The sequence below is a fragment of the Pleurodeles waltl genome, chromosome 6, assembly GCF_031143425.1.
Source record: "Pleurodeles waltl isolate 20211129_DDA chromosome 6, aPleWal1.hap1.20221129, whole genome shotgun sequence".
In the NCBI taxonomy this organism is placed as follows: domain Eukaryota; kingdom Metazoa; phylum Chordata; class Amphibia; order Caudata; family Salamandridae; genus Pleurodeles; species Pleurodeles waltl.
Window position 1 is genome coordinate 1,185,495,449 of NC_090445.1, and position 22,445 is coordinate 1,185,517,893.

Below are 22,445 nucleotides of genomic sequence, written 5' to 3' on the forward strand. Positions count from 1 at the left end.
TGCATTTATGAATACTTCTTTTTTTAATAAAAGTATTTAACCAAAAAATCATTTATTGCTTCTATATTTTGAGTTGTGAGCCTGTTTTCCCTTGTATCTACCTTGTTTCCTGAAAAGCCTTGGACTGCTCGACCCACACTACCACTGAGGGTCAAGCTTTGAAGGATCACATGGCCCAGTTTCTCAGGATGCATAATAGGCAGGCCCCCAGGACATCTGTTGTAAAAGGCCTCAGCCCCCCAGTCTGGGCCTAATAGATCCCACTTGCCCTGTGGGGCTCTGACAGCTGTGGTAGAAATGATTCATTTACAACTCTGATCGTTTCTGAAAGCTGAGAAGATGATGTATCCAAGCAAACCTTTCGTATTTTGTATAAAAAGAAGCACAGCACTTATTTTCGATTTCTCAAAACAAACCTAAAATGTTGCTATTTTTGAGCTATTTTCTCGGTTCTGTGAAGGGAAATTAACAAAATTTATGTTTTATGGGTACCGTTGTGGAAAAAATCCAAGCCTGCGTGAACATACACTATTATCAAACAAAATCCCTGCAACATAAGATGATACTTAAGGGCAATACTGTTCAGGACCCCATTCTGGGTACACCATATTAGTCTTATTATGTCCACTACTTCTCAGGGGGATTTCTATGTCTTTCTTAAGCAGTACCAACAAATCTCAAGAATATGACATACATTTCATGTACATTCTTACGAGGACTGAAATGCTGGAAATGGCACAATACCAGACATTTTCACTAGTGCTGTAATACCTATAATGCTTTAGCTTGTGTCACTCTTTCATCAATATTACTCTATATTTTCATGGGCCATGCAGGATGACCGCCATAGACTAACAGAGAGCGGTCCTGATGCTGGGGGATGCAGGCTCAAAGATGCTCAAGGATTCTCTGGGTACAGTGCGGTTGACAGGGATGAAGTTGGGAGAATCTGGACACAGATTTCGGGGTCCCATGAAGTCTTCTTTGCAGGATTCTAAGGGCTGCCAATGCAGACCTTGTGCTTTTTCAACACAGTGGTTGAGGGGAAAACTTTTGGTTGAGGCTGGTGTACCTCTCAGGTGATGCACCTGGTCGCAACCAGCACTCACGGACCCAGCAGACATAGGTGCACCTTTTGGTGCACCTTTTGGCTATCTTTGAATTCTTTTTAGGGGTGCCCAGCACCTGGTAGCTGCAAGACTTCTGCAGTGGCTACCAGAGATGCGACTTGGTCTCCTTCAGCTTCAATGTCTCATGTGCTGTTCTGGGGGCCAGCTAACTGTCCCTTGGAGTCTTTACTTTGGACTGGGACCAGGAACTAGCATTTCCCCAAGATAGGCATGCATAAAAGGACACATACTCCTCTAACCCAAAGTGCAGGAGGTGCAGTGGCTCCAGTGTTGCAGCCTCTCTTTGTGCGCTTCCAACAGGTGCAGATTGGCCTTCTTTTTGTCCTCTTTCCAGGTCCAGTGAGTACTGAAGTCTTGGTTGCCAGGGGGGCCCAATATATCCCAGCAAAGTGCCCCAAGGGGACAATGGGGTCACTAGCCAAGGGGCTAGTTGGTGCCCACCTCTCTGGTGACACAGTTCCGGTTATGTGTGGCTTCTGGCTATCCCAGGATGCAACATTCTTGCCACAACAAACATGGCAGAATCTTTCTTTGAAAGCCCATCCCAAGAGTTGAGGCTACCATGGGACTACATGCCCCTGGAAAACAGGTTTGTGAACTGGCTTCCCCTTCTCTGTCCCTGGCTCTACTTTGTCGGCAGGAAACAAAAGACATCCTGCCCGAGAGTGTTGTCAAAGTGGCCCTGAAAAGTCGGCTTCACCTTTGAAGCTTGCTTTTTGGGCTAAAATCCGAGGCAACCATTCTGGTCACACCTTACAGTGCGGCAACAATCTTTTTTCCTGGCCAAGGGTCATTCACACATCTCCCCAGGGGGACAGAAAGCTGTCTGTGTGCTACTTCCTCTGACAGGCCTCTGGGCTAGCAGCGGCACAGACTGGCAACTTTGTAAAAGTTGCTTACTTTTAAAAGTGACATTAATTTCGACTTGGCCCTCAAGTCGCATTTAATGCCATGATTAATTTGATACCATACATGACCCACTTTAGTAGTCATAGTAAAAAATTAGCCGGGTTGGGATGCCACCTGGAAAATCTGTATTAGCCAATAGGGCTACCAGTTTTACCCACAGCAAGATGACAATTTGAAAGTGTTTCTGCTAAGCCATATTATAAAACACATATATTACTTAACAAAATAAAGCTCCTTGCCATGGGACTCCATAGGCCTTCCATAGAAGAGACTTATATGTACTGTTAAGGGATAGGGTGGCTTTACCATAGGTTTAAATGCAAAGTCAAACTGGGCAATTACAACACTGTCCTTCCAGTCTGCAGTGGCATGTTGGGAGCCATATTTTATCCTGTCACATGAAGGATGGCACAAACAATGCTACAACCCTGAGTGAACACTCTGCCTTACATGCCCTGGGTATCATGTACTAGGGATTTATAAGTCAGGCCTTGTCAATTGGGTGTATCCAATTCGACATATGTTTTGCATGGGATCAGAACACTGGCACTGAGGTTTGGTTAGCAGACCTCAATGCATCTCAGAGTAAAAAACACCAGCAGCTAAATAGTCCAAACGGGGGCAAAAAGGTGTGTGGGAGGTGCTGCAAAAAGTAGGTTTCCTTACAGCCATGTATTCTAGCTGCCCTATAACGTTTTTATTGGAACTTTATCAACACTTTTCAACAGGACTACACAACTCCGTGGATGGCTGTTCATGTTGTAATAGACAGTCCTTCTTGCTTCAACACTCAACAGAGCTTCTACAATATAAATGGCAGAGAGCTGTCAAACTTTCATAAATGTTGTCATTGCGTCTTCCTTTTTGACAAACACAAATTATTTATGTCCTGCACCAGAAACATGGCCTGCTATTCAAAGCTCTGTGGAATTTCATAACACTACGAGAACATTTTGGGAAGTCACACTTACAGTGCAAAATGTGGTTTGCTGCTATCTCCAGTAAAGATTTTAATTTATCATGGCCATCGCATGACAATGTCTCAAGATACAGGCAGCAGACTAGTTTGAGCAGAAAATGCCTCTCTTTGATACTTTTTCTGCACAAATCGTTCTGAATAGGCATAATAAATTTGCCTAATTAAATATTTTGAGAAATGTCACATATTTCATTTTGTGAAATATGTGCATTTAACGATTTTCTCAGAGGTAATGTCATCCACATCTGGTATTTTTCACTGAAGAGCAGGGGGATCCAGCCATTCAATACCTAACACAACATCATTGTGTCGTTATACTCAGAAAAGGAAAAGATGTGCCTTTCTCGAATTTTTTGTTTTAAAGTCCAGAGAACAGGTCTTGCTGTTTAGCTGTTATGCTGTTTTGTACCATGATGGATGCAGTTGATTTTAAAACACTTTATTGACCTTCCTAACTGGCCTGTAACCAGGGATATTATGGGGTGCAGACATCACCTTGGGCAGATGACTCTGCCACTCCTCTGACAACCTCTAGCTTTGGACTTAACAAAGCTTCATTTAATGCATGACTAGGAAGGGGATTATAGACTTACCCTTTGCCATTCGTATCAGCCAAGTTGAAGACAAACCTGAGGTCCCTTATTTCGTGTGAGGTCAGTTTCGGACTGGAATGTTTTGTTTCCCTTACTGTTGTTGTTTGAAGTTGTTCTGACTTCCAGTCTTGAAGGACTTTCATGAGCTGCAATTATGTAATACATTATACATAGAAAGGTGTTTGATGTGTTTATTTATAAGCACACGTTTTTGTGTATGTGAATAGAAGGCATTCAGTATTTATCAGTAAAATATGTTTATTAAATATGTTTACACAGTTCACATATCGTTTTTTCTAAGCCAATAGTGAGACTTCACCCTGTTAATGATCTATGTCAAGTGTTCTTCTCTTAAAGAAGTTCTTCCACCCTACACGTTTCATTGAATATCCCACAATACGAAATTCTTGAGTCATTCAGTCATTTTATTTTTTCTAATATAGCTTTCATTTTTTACCAAAGGTTACAGCTAAAAGTAAAAAGTTTGCAGCCGCCATCCTTCTCTCTAATAGCTACTAATGGGCTAATTTCAAGTAAAAGAGGCACTTATTATTTTGTTACTTGTTGTTTTGCTAAATTCCAATACATTTATATGTTACCAAAGTAATATGTTCTTCTCTATCAATGTCAAACCTTAAATAAAATTTATAAGCAGAATAATTATTTGGAAGTCAGGTTTTATTCAGCTTGATGACATTGGACTCCTAGAGTTCCAGCAAAATGTCTGACAAAAACCTGTAAGCACAGGTAGGTATGTCCTCATCCAGCAATACAAACCTACTCACAGTTCAGTTCTCATAGATGGAAAACTGTTCATACATTTAATATCTCCTTCCTGGTACATTGATAACTCTTATTAGACAGTGCATTTATCATCCTGCAAATCCAATCTTGAGAAACACTAGAACTGCCAAAGGAACATTATATCTCACTTGTCAGTCTTCCCATGCCATCCGGAGCTAAGCTCTGCCAGCATGTATTAGTACTGTATCAATGCGTTCACATGACACAAACAAGGTGGAGTTGGTTTAGATTTTGTGTTCTCGGCCTAGGTGCTCACACCTCTTCCTCTTGGAATGTGCCGTTTGAACCGCGAGGACGTGGGAGATGGCAGCTGCAGAGGGTTAACTTTCAGGTGAAAGCTGGGACTTACTGACTGAAGCTATATAAAACAACATCAAAATGACTGGATGATTGTTGGAATTTGCCCAGTGGGTCACCCAAAAGGTGGTGGATTGACGTTCCCTTTCACATCCTGATGTAATGATGGCTTAAGCTCCGTGCTGACAACTGGTGCAAGCAGAAGGTTATTTACTGACTCTGCCTTTCATTCTAATGAATTTCATAAACGATATAATATAAAACATGTTAGTTAGACTGCTGTTGTAAGCATTACATTAAAAGTTTATTATTCATTTTTGGGTAAATATGAAGGACTCCATTCATAATGCCATGTCGGTAAAAAATCAGACAGAAGAGACTATCATCACATATTGACAAGGATAAAATAGCAAAATACTATCATTCATAATATCTGAAACAAGATTCTAAATGCTTTGTAACAAACAAAAAGCAATGCACAAGCCTTGTGAACTATATATGCATTTTTAGCGCCGTTTGGCATTATACCAAAGAAAGGGCAGTAGAGCTGGCATCAAAAGCCAATGGATCCCCTTAATGATATTACTAGAAGTGATATTGTTTAATTTACTGTTGTATTTACTGTTGTATTTACAATATAATACCCTCTCCGTGATGACATCTCATTTAAGCTACATTAAGTTATCCTTTTATTTATTAGACCCAGCATTTGTCATTTCAATTTTAAGGTAACTCTGCAAGAAACGCTTTCACTGCTGAGGTCCAAATTTAGCCTGCAGGTCATTTGTTTGAGTTCTAGTAGGTCTGATTTCACCATTCAATCTTCTGAAGTACTACAAAACAGCAAATCAGCAATAACAAATAATATATAACAAAGTTATCATTATTAATTGAGATATCCCATCCTTGCTAGTTCCTGCTGACAGTAGTGGTGGTTGACAAAGCTGCCTACACCTCTACCTGCTGTTGGAACATGAACCCAAGAGAGGGTTCATCCTAAAGCTATGTGAGGGGGATCCATGATATTAGAAATGCAGGAGCTGGCTCCTCTTAAAGCCTCAATAGTATGGTACATAGGAACAACTTAACAAAACCACAATTATTATAAAAGATTCCACTTGTTAGAATTTGGGGGAAAGAGTCACTGTTGTGATGTGAGTTGTGTATGAACTCGTGCAAAGGGATCCACAAAGGTAAATCAGATTCATTTAGCATGGGCCTTGGCTCATATTAAGTAACTTAGCTTGAACAGCAAGGAATATCTTGATGTACTATGCAAAAAATACTACTATGCAAAAAATACTGGGTGTAACAAACGCACCAAACAACATAGTTACAACAAAATCGTTTTGGAAAGAAATAACCTGAAGATCTAAACCACAATAAACATATCACAAAAGTGGAGAAAGGGTTCAAAGACTATAAAATACAAAGGACCTGATTTAGGCAGAGAGGGTATTCCATTGTAAATACAACAGTTTATCCTGCCTGCAAAACCCTCAATCTGCATGCCTCATTTAGAGATGAGCAGACATTAAGGGGTCATTACAAGTCTGGCAGTCACTAGATAGAACGCCACATTCAACCCTGGCATTCAAGCCACCAGGGAACAACCAGCTCTGCTAGGATCAGAGATCCCGGCGGTCTGGAGGTTGTGGCGGTCCTAATTTTCCCGGGAAGTGCTACCCTGGGGATTATGACCCCATTCTCCACCAGCCGTTTCATGGTGGTACCACCGCCATGAAAATGCTGGTGGATAATGGGTGCAGGGTGCCACGGGGGGCCCCTGCACTGCCCATGCACTTGGCATGGGCAGTGCGGGGCCCCCCCTGGCAGACAGTGAACATTGCAAGAATGCTGGTGCACCCTGCAGGCGACAGCATTGCCACCGGCTCGATTACGAGCCGGAGACAATGCTGTAGACTGTTTCCCGCTAGGCCAACGGGCGGAAACTCAGGGTTCCACCTGCTGACCTAGCGGGAAACTTTCAATGGGGCCGGCGGGGAGGTGGCCCGTGTGGCAGCAACCTCTCCATCGGAAGTTCGGCGTACGGTAAAAACCGTCCACCGAACTCATAATGACCCATTAAGTAGTCCATTGACACAGGTCCAAGCCACGAAACACTTCCTATGACAGTCCGACAGAGTATGGGTCATTTCAGGACAGCCATTAAACTATATGCCCTACTTAATGAAAAACCTGGCAGTGAGGGACAGGAAAAATAGAAAATGACCCACACATCCTGTGAGTAAACTCCAAGGGCTGCCAGGGGGGTCATTTGTTTTTTGTTTTTAAAAAACAAACTCCCACTCATAACGTATGAACGACATAAGAATGTTGGATGCTCTCTCACCTAATCTTGATGCCTCTTTTACAGAGGATATCCTGGTGTACAATTCAAATCTGTGGTCTGCAGTACCATACATTAGCACAGTGCCTCAGTCAGAAAACCTTGTGGGGTTGAAAACCTCATAGAAGGATTATTTGAAATGACCATCAATTTTGTGGCATTTCTTGAAATATTTTGCCTTTTTTTGCTGAACATATGTAGGCGGCCATAGGACAATGCACACTTTACACGTTAACCAGTGATAAAGTGCTTGTGCTCTCCTTTCTAAATATGGTAACAGTGGCATACCCCTAATTTGCACATTTAATTTACTTGAAAGTAGTAGTGGGCTGCAGTACTCATTGTGCCACCAACTAAAGTAGCACTGTAAAGCATGTCTTCAGGCCTGCCGCTGCACCCTGGGTGTGCAATTTTAAACTGCTGCTCTGGCCTGGCAAAATAAACCATTTTGCAAGGCCTAAACCTTCCTTTTTAATACTTAGAAGCCACGACTAAAGTAGGCCTTAAAAGCCCTTAGGGCAGGCTACATGGTATTTAAAAAGTAGAACATGTATATTAAATGTTTTACATATCCTGATAGCGAAAAACACCCCAAAGTCATTATTCACTGTAATAAGGCTGGCTCTCCCATAGGTTATCACTGGTTTATACTATTACCTAAGTGCTAAATTCGGTTTGGGAATAATTAGAAAAATGGTTCAAAGACTCATTCTAGTAGTCACTTAAAATCCAATTTATTTGTCAAGTCAGATTTTTACTACTATTTTGGAAATGACAATTTAAAACAATTGCCATTTTCCTGCCTAAAACTAAAAGGCGTTCCTGCCAGAGGCTGGCTGTTAATTGACCCCAGGAGACCCCCTTTTGGTGAGATGCATATTGCTCCTTGACACTGGACACAGTGGGTAAAAGATTCTGGGTGTGGGGAGAGGGACTCATGCCTTGACAGGATGGCCTGGGGGCTTTGCATAGCCTCTTCCAGTGCCTAAAAGGATGCATACCTAGTCAGGCTGTCACCAAACCCAGTAGGATACTGTTACATACCAGAATTAGAATAGGAGGTGGACAAAGGCTTGCCCTCCAGTCGCATGTTGGCACTGAGCATAAAAGTGAACCCTATAGGCCAGTCCTCAGTGTGCACAGACTTCAAACTTCGCCCTCTCAGAGTTTCGCCACCTTCGTCAATGACAGCTGCTGGACCCCCCCTCTCCAGCAACTCACCTTCGTTGAGCCCCGCTTCAGATTCAGCTTGCCCTACAGACAAATCATTGACAACTACTTTATATCTATAAAAGTTTCTAAGTCAGAAGGTAAACTTTCCATTGGCACAAATCTGGTCACTGTATGTAAATCATACTCCATCATGGTCAGCCTTAAATTTTGACTTTGACCTGATCTAGAAAAACCTGATAGCCATGGTTGATGCTTTGTGCTTCACCGCTCTATTTTCAATCCATACTTAAAAAATTAATATTGCCAGTTTGCCGGTTCTGCTTGTTGGATTTTTGTCATTTTGGTGTCATTTGATTTATTACAATATTCTTGATTTCTCTAAATTGATTTGGAGTTTTTCTTATGCTGTGTTTCCACTTCATTACTGTTTGAGTATTACATAAATACTTGAGACAATACCTCTAAGTTAAGCCGGACTGCTTTGTGTCAAGCAACCAAGGGGTTAAGTACCAGTTTATTCAGTGACTTAAGTGGTTCACCAGGGCATGGGTTGTGATTATTATTTGAAATGGGTTCTTACCCTCCTCAACTAATACTCCAATTTCTTAAAAGAATGAAATGGTTCTTGAGGCTGATCAGGGCATGGACTGGCAGGAAGCATGTTTAGGGTTAATTTTCGTTATTCTGAAAACACAAATATGGTGCATTTCCCAACATCAACTTCGAAAATGTTAACTTTTTTCAATGAGAACATTTAAGCCATGTTGGTTCCTGCAGGATGGGTTTTCGGTGAACCTAGTCCTTTTTAGTAAAAGCTCAGCAGGTATCTTAACAACTGGACCAGCCCACAAAATCTTCAAAAAAGTGCAGAATGAATTACGTATTATCTAGCTAGTAGCTAGGATCCCTTTAGATCTCATCTTACTGAGTTTAATCCAAACTTAGCCTAAGAGAGGGAGTTTCCTAAGTGGGAAAGAAGGTTGTCTGCAGCATCCAAAACTTCAATTGATGTGCAACTTTGTTCAGAAAATTGTCTCCTACAGATTTTGAAGCAAGTCCTTGTAGTTGAGATTAGGAGCCCAGGTTGAGAGAACTATCCACGTTTGGGTCCTAGGTCACGGGCATAGGCTTTTCTTTAACAACAGCAACAATGTCCTCCTCTTCTTTACATTCCTCAGAATGGCTTTAACTGGCAGTGTGTTCTATTAGGGTTCAGGACATTTTGTCAACTGGTTGTGCTCTTAAAGCATTCACCAATAATGCTAGTCTCGATGGTTCACTTTTTGTACATTACAAAGACTATTCTGCTAGTTGAATGATGCATTTTGATAGATGAAGTCTCACAGAATCCCTTGAAGTACAAATGCAAGGTGGTGGAAAAACCTTCTCTCAAAATAGAGGTCTTTCCATACCTTAAGCCCAGCACGTCATTACCAGGAGAAGCCTTACTACACTAATTGCATTACAACATCCTCAATAGAATGACATAAAGGAACTGCATTGTGTCTGCCAAGAAAGAGACTATCAGCAGAGCAAAGATGAAGAGTTTGAGACTCAAACTCTTTTGACACTTGCAGATCACCCCAGGAAATCTGGTCTCTCACCCCTTTCTGACTTAGGTTTGAAGTCTTTGTAGTTTGAGAACAGCAGATGTCCACCCCCTAAGCCACCGTAGTATGTTAATAGGATTTGCTCCCAAGCCTTGATGAGTAATTACACATTACTTTCCCATCTTTGGAAAAAGCACACATGACTACATCTTTCATACTTCATAACCATAATAAATAGTTTATTTTGGATCTGATTATATAGACCTTCCAAATATAATGCTGTAGCTGGTTCAAGATCCATTCTATTAACTTAGAGAGAAATGTGACTTTTGCTTGGGCAAACAGAACCTGGCAACTTTCAGTTTAGCTCAGACAGGCTGTGAGATACAATGTCGTCCCACAATAGCTTATTATCCTTTTACCTGTAATTTGCAATCTACTAGTTCTTAAAATGTGATGCCTTCCTGTGACAGTTATTCTGTCATAGTGTTCTGCCATTGTGGAAGGCCAGCCTCATGTTACCATAGGTGACACTATGAGGCAGAGGAGAATCTAGTTTACACAGTAGTGCAAATGTTGATGACGCACAGGCAGACAATGTATTAACCCACCAAACACATTTGTAAATATCCAGTCTTTTAGTGGCCCACAACACAGAGTCACAGTGACATAACTTCATTTCAGGGGTCTCCACCCTTTCCGTTAAGAGGGGCTACTCATGTTAAAAATCACATCATCCAGAGCCACTAATATTAGAGTTGGAATATTGACTGCATCAGACAAGATCACATTAGTGGCCACCAAATGCAAGATTACCAGCTCTGATCACATCAGACTACCAGGCACGTTGCCACAGGTAATTTTCGAAGTGCTTTTCGGTGTGAAATCCCTTTGCATTAGCAAAAAAATGATAGATATAGCTGCAAAACCCTGGCACTAAGTTATTAATATTAATAATAATTCTGTCCAAAGCTGCATGATTTATCACTCAAGTATCAGCTTTAAATATGTTTTGAAAATGCAACCATTTTTTGTTATATTAATTTAAGCAAGCAGAAGTGTCTAACTTAGTAGGCTGGACTGTGCAAGTAAGAGCTCAATACAGGTGGCTGGAGAGCTACCAGTAACTAATGAGCTACTTGTTGGAGAAGCCTGGTTTAGATCAAGTAACCAAAATTGCATACAATCCATCTTTTCTTTCAGGCCATGCCTCTATAAGTTTAGAACTAGATAACAAGTATTACTGTCACAGATCGACAGGTTAGAAAACCACTTAACAAATTCACAACAAGCATCAAATTATGATGAGATTAGAACTGAATTAGAGAAGTCCAAATTGGAATGTAGAAAATTGAACAAACAAATAACTCATGTCAAATGGGAAATCAGAAGTCTTAAAAACGTTTAATATGCAGAGAAGTGTGGGAATTCTTGCATGGAAAGTTAGGAGATAGGAAATTCACAATGACATCATGTCCATTCAGAACTCTCCAGGTGATCCTTCTGTGTTTCAAAGTGTAAACACAAGGACACCTTTTCATAAATACCATCAAGCACTGTATAATGAACAGCTTGTGCCGAACTGCCAAGCAGTTAAGGCCTGTCTGGATTCACTCATCATGCATCTTTTGAACCACATGATAAGGAAAGTCAATTTCAGGAAATATCAGAGGAAGAAATAAAACTACCAATTTCTAAAATAAAAGGAGGGAAAGCTGCAGGCCCAATGGAATCCTGAGAAAATTATAGTAGTCCGTAATCAATCAAGTAAACCCTATAGAAAAAAAAAACTGTTTAACAGCATTTTGATAAAGGGTCACTCCACCATCTCCCTGAGGAGAAGCCACCATATTGGCTATAGTGAAACCAAATAAGAATCCAAATAAGTGTGAATCTTATTTGTTAATCTCTTTATTAAATAGCAACTATGTGGTCTTCGCTGGAATTATGGTCCTCGGGTTATTGGGGGTACTTTGGTACAGATGATGGTATGTGTGATTGACCTCTCAACCTTACTTAACTCCCTTTTAGCGATTGTTGCAATTGATGCAGCTAAGGCCTTTGATAAGGTATGTTTGGATTACCTCTGGACTTGTCTTAAATGAGTTGGGGTTCCGTTAAATTTCATAAACTCAATTAAAGCCCTCTTTTTCAATTCTTCAGCCAGGGTTTTGGTAAATAATCTCCTGACTGCCAAAGTTATTATTAAAAGAGGACCCCACAAGGGCTGCTGCTTTCTTTTATAATGTTTGACCAGTTGATTGAACCCCTTCCTCCGCAAATACAAACTAGAAGAAGAAATAGCACATTTTATAGTGCATGAGTTCAGGAAAAAAGCTTTTCTACCTGGAGATGACTTCTTAGTCTATAATAAGCTCCTGGAGATCAAAGTTAAGATATTTGAACACACTGCAGCTGCATTTAGAGCTTTTTTCAGGATATTCTATTTATCATGACAAAACTGAGATGATAACATGGAATATAGTGAACACTCCCAGAACTGACGATAAGCGATTGAGGTGTTTGGAAATTGGCATTATTCATGATACTGAGGTGATCCCTGAAGAAAATTTAGCAAGGTAACAAAGGATTAAAGCAAATACTTAAAAATGGTTAAACCTTCCACTAACAATATTTGAAGGGTTAATCTAGTATAGATGTCCATCCTTCCCAAGCTTACTTATTTAACAATATGCCACTTTACTTTGACACCGTGACTCTCAGATAGGTCCAGAGTGACAATAATAGTAAAAAAAGATAGAAAGAAACTAAAAAGTGATGGGCTTCAACTTTCAGGTATACTGGTGTACAGCTGGGAGTTCCAGCTTAAGAGTTCCGGGATGCTTCTACTTATTCCTGACTCATCAGATAGACAACTCATATTTAAACTAATGATTCAGCTTCATAACACATGGGAAGGGCTCCAAGATAAGTTTTTGGGTCACCCAATTACCTTAAAAAGATTGGAGTAAGAGGCAGGAGTGAAGTTATGTTGTAATTTGAGTGCCAGTTGTGAGTGTGAGCGCTGACTTTTTACTAATAAATATTCTTATCTTTTGAGTTATGAATCTGCATAGCATTTGAATTGACATAGAACAATTATGTGCTACTTGGAAAATGTGCCCACTTGTTAGGCAGTCATTAGTGTGCCATGTTTTACTAAATGCGTACTAATGTTTATTCAGAACGTATATGAATGCTAATTTTGCAGTAATGTGTCATATTAACGATTTAATGCTATGTATTTGCTTAATTAATTGTAGGCCTTAAGTTAGCGAGGTCTGGGCCTAAGTATTGCACAGCCTCATATTAAAATGCAATGTCTGAATAAAAATATGAATTCATGTTTAAGAAAATAAAGATATATTGTTCTAGCTGAATGTTGACCAAACGAGCAGTAGCCTTTAACCTTCTCATGAGAACTGCTTGTAGAATCATGCTGTACCTGAAAGTTACATTCGAGAACTTGATGTGTGCAAAACTGATGTTCCCAGGAACTAACAATGGATGCACTGTGTGGAATTCGTACGGATGCTAAAATGGGAACAGGAGAAGAGGAGCTAATCATCGATGTGTGAAAGGCTGCTTAGTTATATCTTAGATTCACATTGAAAATTCTATTGTACTAAATGTAAATGTACAATTCATTGACTAATAGCAACGTATGAAATTCTTTAGGCAAATTCAACTTAACCAGACTACAGAGCAAGCCTTAAAGAGAACCTTTCCAAGACTTGAGGAGATTACTGCTTCACCCCTTCTTATCCCTCGTTTTTGAGCCGAACTGTTCCTGATGATTTATTACTTAAACTTTCTTTCCTTGTTAATGGTTTGGAGAGCTTAGAGTCCCAAAGTTTCCAAACCATTCCCCTTTCATGTCCTGTTGCTGACCAAGCTGATGTCCAACTGACGAAGACAATGGCAGCTTGCCAATCCATGAGCAGAGGTATACCAAAATGCTGATGTTTTCTTGTTGCTAAATTTTGTCTTTTGTCTCTAAGTACCAACTGCTGCTTTGGATGGAGCTAAAGTTAGATGTTTTCCAAATTTATGTTAACTAAAATGTTTTGCATGAAGCCTAAACATGCTATTCTAATCTGAGGTTAGTGAGGTTTACTCCATCTAACTAAAACTGCTATTGATGTTACTCAATTGCTGAATTCAAATGTATGCTATTTCCATTGCGCAGTTACTTTTATTGTTGATTTGTACTGTGGCATTAGAAGGGTTATTTAGTAATGCTTTAGTTAAATTGAGATTCTTTAGAAGATTTGGCCAGTGTTTTCTTTATATGTATATCATATGGTTTTGTGGCTAATTTACATGATATTATCGTTGTTAATCTAGGGAAATACATTTTCTAACATATGCTGAAGGTATAATTCATGACCAAATGGGTCATGGTGCGTGATAAATTACTGACTTAAATAAATGTACTGTTTGTTTTACGAGGAGTATGATGTATTAGACTTAGGGTGGGAACTTCCTAAATGCAGTCAATAAGTCCATTGAACCACTAATGCGTCCCCTTATAAATTGAAGATAAGAAAGCAAATAAGGTCAGAGGCACTAACATGAAACAGTTTACATCTGCAAGTGTAGGAAGTTGGCTCTGTATGTACTATTTCAAAGTTAGAAATCCCCTTAGAGGTAAGATAGTGGCAGAAAGAGATAATTCTAATGCTCTATTTTGTGGTAGTGTGGTCGAGCAGTAGGCTTATCAGAGGGTAGTGTTAAGCATTTGTTGTACACACACAAGCAATAAATGAGGAACACACACTCAAAGACAATTCCAAGCCAATAGGTTTTTATGTAGAAAAATATATTTTCTTAGTTTATTTTAAGAACCACAGGTTCAAGATTTACAAACAATACTTTAAATGAAAGGTATTTCACTCAGGTATCTTAGGAACTTTGAATCATCACAATAGCATGTACAGTTTTGGCAATAATGGCAATAAGCTATTTTAAAATTGGATACAGTGCAAAATTCAACAGTTCCTGGGGGAGGTAAGTATTTGTTAGTTTTTCAGGTAAGTAAAGCACTTACAGGGTTCAAAGTTGGGTCCAAGGTAGCCCACCGCTGGGGGTTCAATGCAACCCCCAAAGTTACCACACCAGCAGCTCAAGGCCGGTCAGGTGCAGAGGTCAAAGTGGTGCCCAAAACGCATAGGCTTCAATGGAGAAGGGGGTGCCACGGTTCTAGTCTGCCAGCAGGTAAGTACCCGCGACTTCGGAGGGCAGACTAGGGGGGTTTTGTAGGGCACCGGGGGGGACACAAGTCAGCACAAAAAGTACACCCTCAGCGGCACGGGCGGCCGGGTGCAGAGTGCAAACAGGCGTCGGGTTTGCAATAGGTTTCAAGGGGAGACCCAGGGGTCTCTTCAGCGATGCAGGCAGGCAAGGGGGGGGGCTCCTCGGGGTAGCCACCACCTTGGCAAGGGAGAGGGCCAACTGGGGGTTGCTCCTACACTGGAGGTCGCATCCTTCAGGTCCTGGGGGCTGCGGGTGCAGTGTGTTTCCCAGGCGTTGGGTTCTTTGAAACAGGCAGTCGCAGTCAGGGGGAGCCTCTGGATTCCCTCTGCAGGCGTCGCTGGCGGGGCTCAGGGGGTCAACTCTGGCTACTCACAGGGTCGCAGTCGCCGGGGAGTCCTCCCTGTAGTGTTGGTTCTCCGCAGGTCGAGCCGGGGGCATCGGTTGCAGAGTAGAAAGTCTCACGCTTCCGGCGGGAAACGTGTGGTCTTTAAAAGTTGCTTCTTTGTTGCAAAGTTGCAGTTTCTTTGGAACAGGGCCGCTGCCCTCGGGAGTTCTTGGTCCTTTTAGATGCAGGGTAGTCCTCTGAGGCTTCAGAGGTCGCTGGACCCTGGGGGACGCGTCGCTGTTGCGTTTTTTCTCGAAGTGGGGAGACAGGTCGGTAGGGCTGGGGCCAAAGCATTTGGTGTCTCCGTCTTCTCTGCAGGGTTTCAGGTCAGCAGTCCTTCTTCTTCTTCAGGTTGCAGGAATCTAGTTTCCTAGGTTCTGGGGAGCCCCTAAATACTGAATTTAGGGGTGTGTTTAGGTCAGCTTAGCAGTCCTCTTCTTCTTAGGTTGCAGGAATCTGAGTTCCTAGGTTCTGGGGAACCCTTAAATACTAAATTTAAAGGTGTGTTTAGGTCTGGGGGGTTAGTAGCCAATGGCTAATGTCCTTGAGGGTGGCTACATCCTCTTTGTGCCTCCTCCCTGAGGGGAGGGGGGCACATCCCTATTTCTATGGGGGGAATCCTCCAAAATCAAGATGGAGGATTTCTAAAGGCAGGGGTCACCTCAGCTCAGGACACCTTAGGGCTGTCCTGACTGGTGGGTGACTCCTCCTTGTTTTTCTCATTATCTCCCATGGACTTGCCGCCAAAAGTGGGGGCTGTGTCCAGGGGGCGGGCATCTCCACTACCTGGAGTGCCCTGGGGCATTGTAACACGAAGCCTGAGCCTTTGAGGCTCACTGCTAGGTGTTACAGTTCCTGCAGGGGGGAGGTGTGAAGCACCTCCACCCAGAGCAGGCTTTTGTTTCTGTCCTCAGAGAGCACAAAGGCCCTCACCACATGGGGTCAGAAACTCGTCTCTCAGCAGCAGGCTGGCATAGACCAGTCAGTCCTGCACTGAACAATTGGGTAAAATACAAGGGGGCATCTCTAAGATGCCCTCTGTGTGCATGTTTTAATAAATCCAACACTGGAATCAGTGTGGGTTTATTATTCTGAGAAGTTTGATACTAAACTTCCCAGTATTCAGTGTAGCCATTATGGAGCTGTGGAGTTCGTTTTTGACAAACTCCAAGACCATATACTTAATATGGCCACAACTGTACTTACAATGTCTAAGAATAGACTTAGACACTGTAGGGGCATATTGCTCATTCAGCTATGCCCTCACCTGTAGTATAGTGCACCCTGCCTTAGGGCTGTAAGGCCTGCTAGAGGGGTGACTTACCTATGCCACAGGCAGTATTTTGTGTGCATGGCATCCTGAGGGGGATGCCATGTCGACTTTGCCTTTTTCTCCCCACCAACACACACAATCTGCAATGGCAGTGTGCATGTGTTAGGTGAGGGGTCCCTTAGGGTGGAACAACATATGCTGCAGCCCTTAGGGACCTTCCCTGGTCACAGGGCCCTTGGTACCACTGGTACCTTTTACAAGGGACTTATCTGTGTGCCAGGGGTGTGCCAATTGTGGAAACAATGGTACATTTTAGGTGAAAGAACACTGGTGCTGGGGCTAGGTTAGCAGGGTCCCAGCACACTTCTCAGTCAAGTCAGCATCAGTATCAGGCAAAAAGTCGGGGGTAACTGCAACAGGGAGCCATTTCCTTACAGCAAGTGTGCACTAATTTGGGATTTCCGGGCGGGAGGTGGGGCGTTATGTTTAAAAGATGCATTGAGGCTTTCTCTCAATGCGGAAACTGTTTACTATTGGGTGACATAATGGATAAAGATCAATGGAAAATTATCTACATTTAAATATCTACAAAGATGGTACAATGTGTAAAACTGGGGAAGGAATAACGCAGCTGAACATGACAGAGAACTACATATACAAGAACAATTTAAAAAGGAGCTTTCAAACTCGTGCAGATACTTGTGTGAAGCTGATGATGAAGACCTTCGCCATATGAAACATGGAAAGGATACTTGCCTAAGGAGGAGTTGGAAGAAAAATGGCAAACATCTTTATAAACATGTTTTATTCCTTTGTCATTCCAGCTACCCTCAGAAGTAACCATCTTTTTAGTTTATATAGACATACTGGACCCCTTCCAAGATTACAAAGTTGGCGGCACCCTATGAAATATTTTGCAGGAACTGCAGCATTTAAAAATGTTAAATGCTGGTAAAGAATCCATATTTGCAAAATGCCCAGTCCGAAAAACACTCTGGGACGACGCAAGTAAAAAGAGGTAAGCCCTTTGTTAATTATATTTAGTGTAAACGTAAAAGACATGGAAAGCTTGGACCAGAATGAAGTCAGCTAATATTTTATATAATGTTGTTGGCTAGACACCTGAATTCTAAAAAATGAGTTGAACTTAACACTCCGAGGGTGATTGATTAGATTTATGCGATGAAAAGACCTAGCAATTATGATCGACAATGTTTTGGGGAGAAGCAAACAGAATTCTGACACCAGATAAATAAGTGATTGCAGTGAAATACGCACATTTCTGGTCCAATATTTACACTCGGAGTGTGTTCGAAAAGTCTAGGATTGCGACAGAGAGATATAGATACATTTCTTTGCCGGAATGATTAACGTACATTTATGGGACAGCCATAATTTCAGAACGGACCTTTGGAACCCTACAGGCAACTGTATGGCACAAGTACAGGCTATGGTATTGCAGCACACTGAAATAGCCACTCAGGTCAGGTCAAAATACTTTATTCGGTTAAAAAAAAACATAAAAGCATCACATGCAAAAACAATAAATAGTTAATGTATCAGATTACCATAAAAGCATTTCATTCGTTTTAAAAATACAGAGATAAATTAACACAATCTCAGACGACTTCTTTATTTCAAGCATATTTTTCTGCCTCTATGGGCGCCTGACAAACAGCTATAAGCAAAAAAACAAACTAGAGGGCTCAACAGCATTTGAAGATAAATCAGGGTCGGACTCACTTGACAGAATCCCTGCATAATGTCTTGGGGCGAGAAATTATGAATGAACAAGGCCCGAGGTCTTTCACATAATGTTTACTCTGTTGCTCAGCTAAGAGCCAATGCAAGAGATTCAACCCAAAGCGTCTTAACAGGAAACTATGGTGGGATGTTATAACCACCTTCAAATAAGGCTCTACAGGTAAACCAGTTTTCAAAAGAATGTGTGCCATAAGTTCTCTAGCTTTTCTGTCAGCTTTTTTGACCCAGGGCAAATCTTTCTAGGTAATCTTTTCTGGAGACCTGTATAGGGGTGGACACCCCGATTTTTCTAATGAGCATTTATTACAACGTAGCCACCGGATAGTATAACCTTTATGCAAAGAATGTCAGTCTCTGATGATTGCCTTGTTCAGAACTAGTTCTGTACTTGCCCGGATTGTAAACCATATTACTAAAGGCAAACGGGTCAGCCTATCGGAGATATATTTTAACCCCAGTTCTTCGTGGGCTATAAATGGAGCAACTGTCCAGGGAACTGACAGCAATCTTTGTATACAATTATTTTCCAATCTCTGGATCTCTCCGCAGTTCTTGTAACCCCATAAACCATTCCCATAGCTAGTGATGGATATTCACTTAGCTTGATAAACCTTTACCATCGCCTGTATGGACTTGGGGGCATATTTATACTTGTTTTGTCCCAAATTTGCGTCATTTTGTTTATGCAAATTCGGTGCAAAACTAACTCCATATTTATACTTTGGCTATACCCGTCTAGCGCCACATGTATGGAGTTAAAGTCATTTTTTGGACGTGGAAACCTACTTTGCGTCAATGAGATGCAAAGTAGGCGTTCCCGTGCAAAAAATGACGCTATGGTCTTAGCACCATAAATGATGCTAGGCTAGTTCAAGTCATTTTTTTACTCTAACCTTCCTAACGTCATTTTGTGGTGCAAAACCACCTTCTTCCATTCCGCCAGCCCCACCAGACTAACGTTATATTTTTTTATGCTAGCCTACCCTTTGCACCGGCTTGCACCGTTCCAGAAATATGGTGCCCTGCTAGTGCTCAGAAATGGTGTAAGCCGGTGTTAAACTTTTTGGTGCAAAACTGCGTTACTACAGTTTTGCACCAAAAAGTATAAATCAGGGCCTTAGGGCCAGATGTATCAAACTAAATTGCATTCGCAAACGGTGTGAATCGCTAAAATTGGCCGTTTGCGAATGCAAAAACTTGGTCTGCGATGCATGGAAGGCATTCGCAGACCAAAAATAAGGAATCGCAAAAATATCGATTTTTTGCGTTGCGACCTGGTTTTGCGTGTCGCATTTTGCGTCTCGCAATTTGCGACATGAAATGAGTTGGTATTTCAAGTCGGAAATTGTGAGATGCAAAATGCGACTTGCAAAACCAAGTCGCAATTCGATGCATCAAAAAATCGCAAATAGCGATTTTTTTGCAGAATGGCCTTTTGCACATGCAAAATACCACTAAGTGAAACCAGGAGGTAACCAGTTGCAACCTATATAAAGAGGTCCAGAATGCCTCAGACTCTTTTCCACAATGGCTGCACTCTACGTCATGGCGAGGAGAATGAGGATCTTGGCAGGTTTGAGGAGAGGGAGGAGGAGACAGGAGCACATTTTCTGAGTGTGCATTACCCTTTTTGAACAGACTGAGGAGGACATTTTTGAGAAGTACAGGTTAAGCTCAGCCATGATACTTGACCTGATAGCTGAGCTACAACCCATACTGCAGCGCACAACACAGAGGACCAATAGCATACCCACCCATGTGCACCTACTTGCCTCAGGGAGCTATCAAGGGATCATAGCAGCAGCTGGAGGAGTATCACAGAGTGCCCTTTCTAGATTTTTCAATGCATTTATCAACGCCATGCTGAGTAGGATACACCAATACATCAGATTCCCCACACCCCACAGGAAATACATCAGACAAAAATAGATTTCTACCAGATAGCACAGTTCCCCCACGTCCTAGGTGCCATAGATGGGACACATGTTGCAATCTGTCCACCATCGGCCACAGAGTATGTGTACCGCAACTGTAAATACCAACATTCCATGAATATACAGGTGATATGCAATGCCTCTTATATCATAAATGATCTCGTGGCCAGGTACCCAGGGAGCACACATGATTCATACATCTTTCACCACAGCGGGATTCACACAAGACTGCTAGCTGGGGAATTTGGTGAAGGATATCTACTAGGTATTGACCCTCTGTACACTGGTGCATTGATGGCGTTGTGACGTCAGATGGCTCACTTACTCATCATACCCTCTGTTCCTTCCAGGAGACAGTGCCTACGCAGTGCGCACCTACATGATGACGCCCTACCTCAATCCTACAACACCTGCAGAATGGAGATACAATGCAGCACGCAGGGCAACCCGCAATGTGGTGGAGTGCACCTTTGGGCTGCGGAAGAATCGCTTCTGGTGCCTCCACAAAAGTAGAGGGGCACTACAGTACAGCCCGTAGACGACATGTAGAATAGTGGCTACTTGTGCGATCTTGCACAATATAGCTACCACCAGGGGCATACCTGTGGAAATATCTGATTCAGACTCTGATGAGGATGATGATCCCATACCCCCCCTACAGCCAGCAGACAGGACCAGTGCAGCAGAGGCCAGGCAAAGGTGTGCTGACATCACACAGAACCATTTCAGATGTAAGTAATAACAACACAACTCTACTGACATGTGTACTTGTAGTTTGAATATTTATTACCTTAATGTCAGGTAACATAAGTTTCACTAGCAGCACAAATAAGATTATGTAACTTTAAAAAAAGCAGATAACAGTATCTCACTATTCAATCATAGTTTACTGTATCACAGAATGAGAAAACAGTCCCCTGTGGCCATTACTGTCACTTCCTACGGCTACGCAAGCCACTTCAGTGCGCAGTGGCCTCACTGGCACCTCTGTGTTCGTCCTCAGTGGCAGTGCTGTGCCTGGCACTGCGACGCCTAGCATCAGTGGTGGGCACTGCTACGCTGCTGAGGCTAGATGTGTCCTCAGTGTCCCCCAGTCCCAGTTCACTTGGTGTGGCAGAGCGGTTACCCAGCATATTGTCAAGCACATTTGTGATCTGCACCAGTCCTGTGCCACATCCCTACTGCTGTGCGCTGCCTCCACCTGTGCGGCCACAGCACGCCGCGATATGAGGGCTGTTGAAGTTGCAAGGCGATTGACTGAGCAACAGAAACCACCAAACATCCCTATAAAACGCCTCTCCTACCTGCGGTGGCTGACTCTGTCGTGCTGCTGCTCTGCACACAGTTCCCTCACTGCACTTGTCAGCTCCCTGGTGTTCTCAGAAGCTTTGATCTGTCCCTCATGCAGTTTTGTGAGGTTGGAATTGAGGCACTCCAACTGCCGATGCAGCCCCCCCATGTTGGAATTGTGTGCCTGCATCTGTCTTTGTAAAGCTGAGATTTTCCTGTTTTGCAGGCGCTGCTGTTTCAACATAGCAGATTCCAGGCCACCGAAGACTGATGGCCCCTCTCCTGCTTCAATATGCTGTGCGCCTGCATACGTAGGCCTCCTGCGGGGTGTTGTGCTACGCTGGGGCTGGGACTCCTGCATAACAGTGCATCTGCCATCTGGGCAAGGTGTGTGGCCGTCATCCCGCATGTGGTCAGAGTCCTGGCTCAATTCAGGTAGCGGTACAGCCCTAGCCCTGCGTCTGATAGGTGCTATATTCTGTGACTCACTGGTGTTTGAGTCAGATGCTGGGTGGGTTTCAGTATTCCCCACAACGGCACTTGCAGATGCTGCTAGGCCTGGGCCACCTGCAACGACAATGTGCATCATGTCAGTTATGTATGTATCACCAAAGGTCACACAATGGTAATAAATGTACAGTTACATCATATCACTATGTTGTGGGTGTTCTGGGTGTTGCTCGGCCTAATTACATTCTATGTGCTACTTTCAGCTCTGGGTTGTGGACTACCACTCCCATAAGGCATTGATGTGCCGC

At 42.4% G+C, this 22,445-nt stretch overlaps 1 protein-coding gene and 1 long non-coding RNA gene across 2 annotated transcripts in view; one reads left to right on the top strand and one right to left on the bottom strand.

Moving 5' to 3' along the window:
- LOC138300729 (uncharacterized) overlaps positions 1–13,957 on the top strand; it is a 106,840-nt gene extending 92,883 nt beyond the window's left edge. The window contains exon 4 of the long non-coding RNA XR_011204993.1: positions 13,464–13,957. This is a non-coding gene — a long non-coding RNA (uncharacterized lncRNA). The remainder of the gene's footprint in view (positions 1–13,463) is intronic.
- Positions 1–22,445, bottom strand: part of LOC138300728 (uncharacterized) — a 158,807-nt gene that overhangs the window by 86,541 nt on the left and 49,821 nt on the right. The window contains exon 2 of the mRNA XM_069240437.1: positions 3,612–3,757. Coding sequence (XP_069096538.1) covers positions 3,612–3,757 — 146 coding nt within the window. The remainder of the gene's footprint in view (positions 1–3,611; positions 3,758–22,445) is intronic.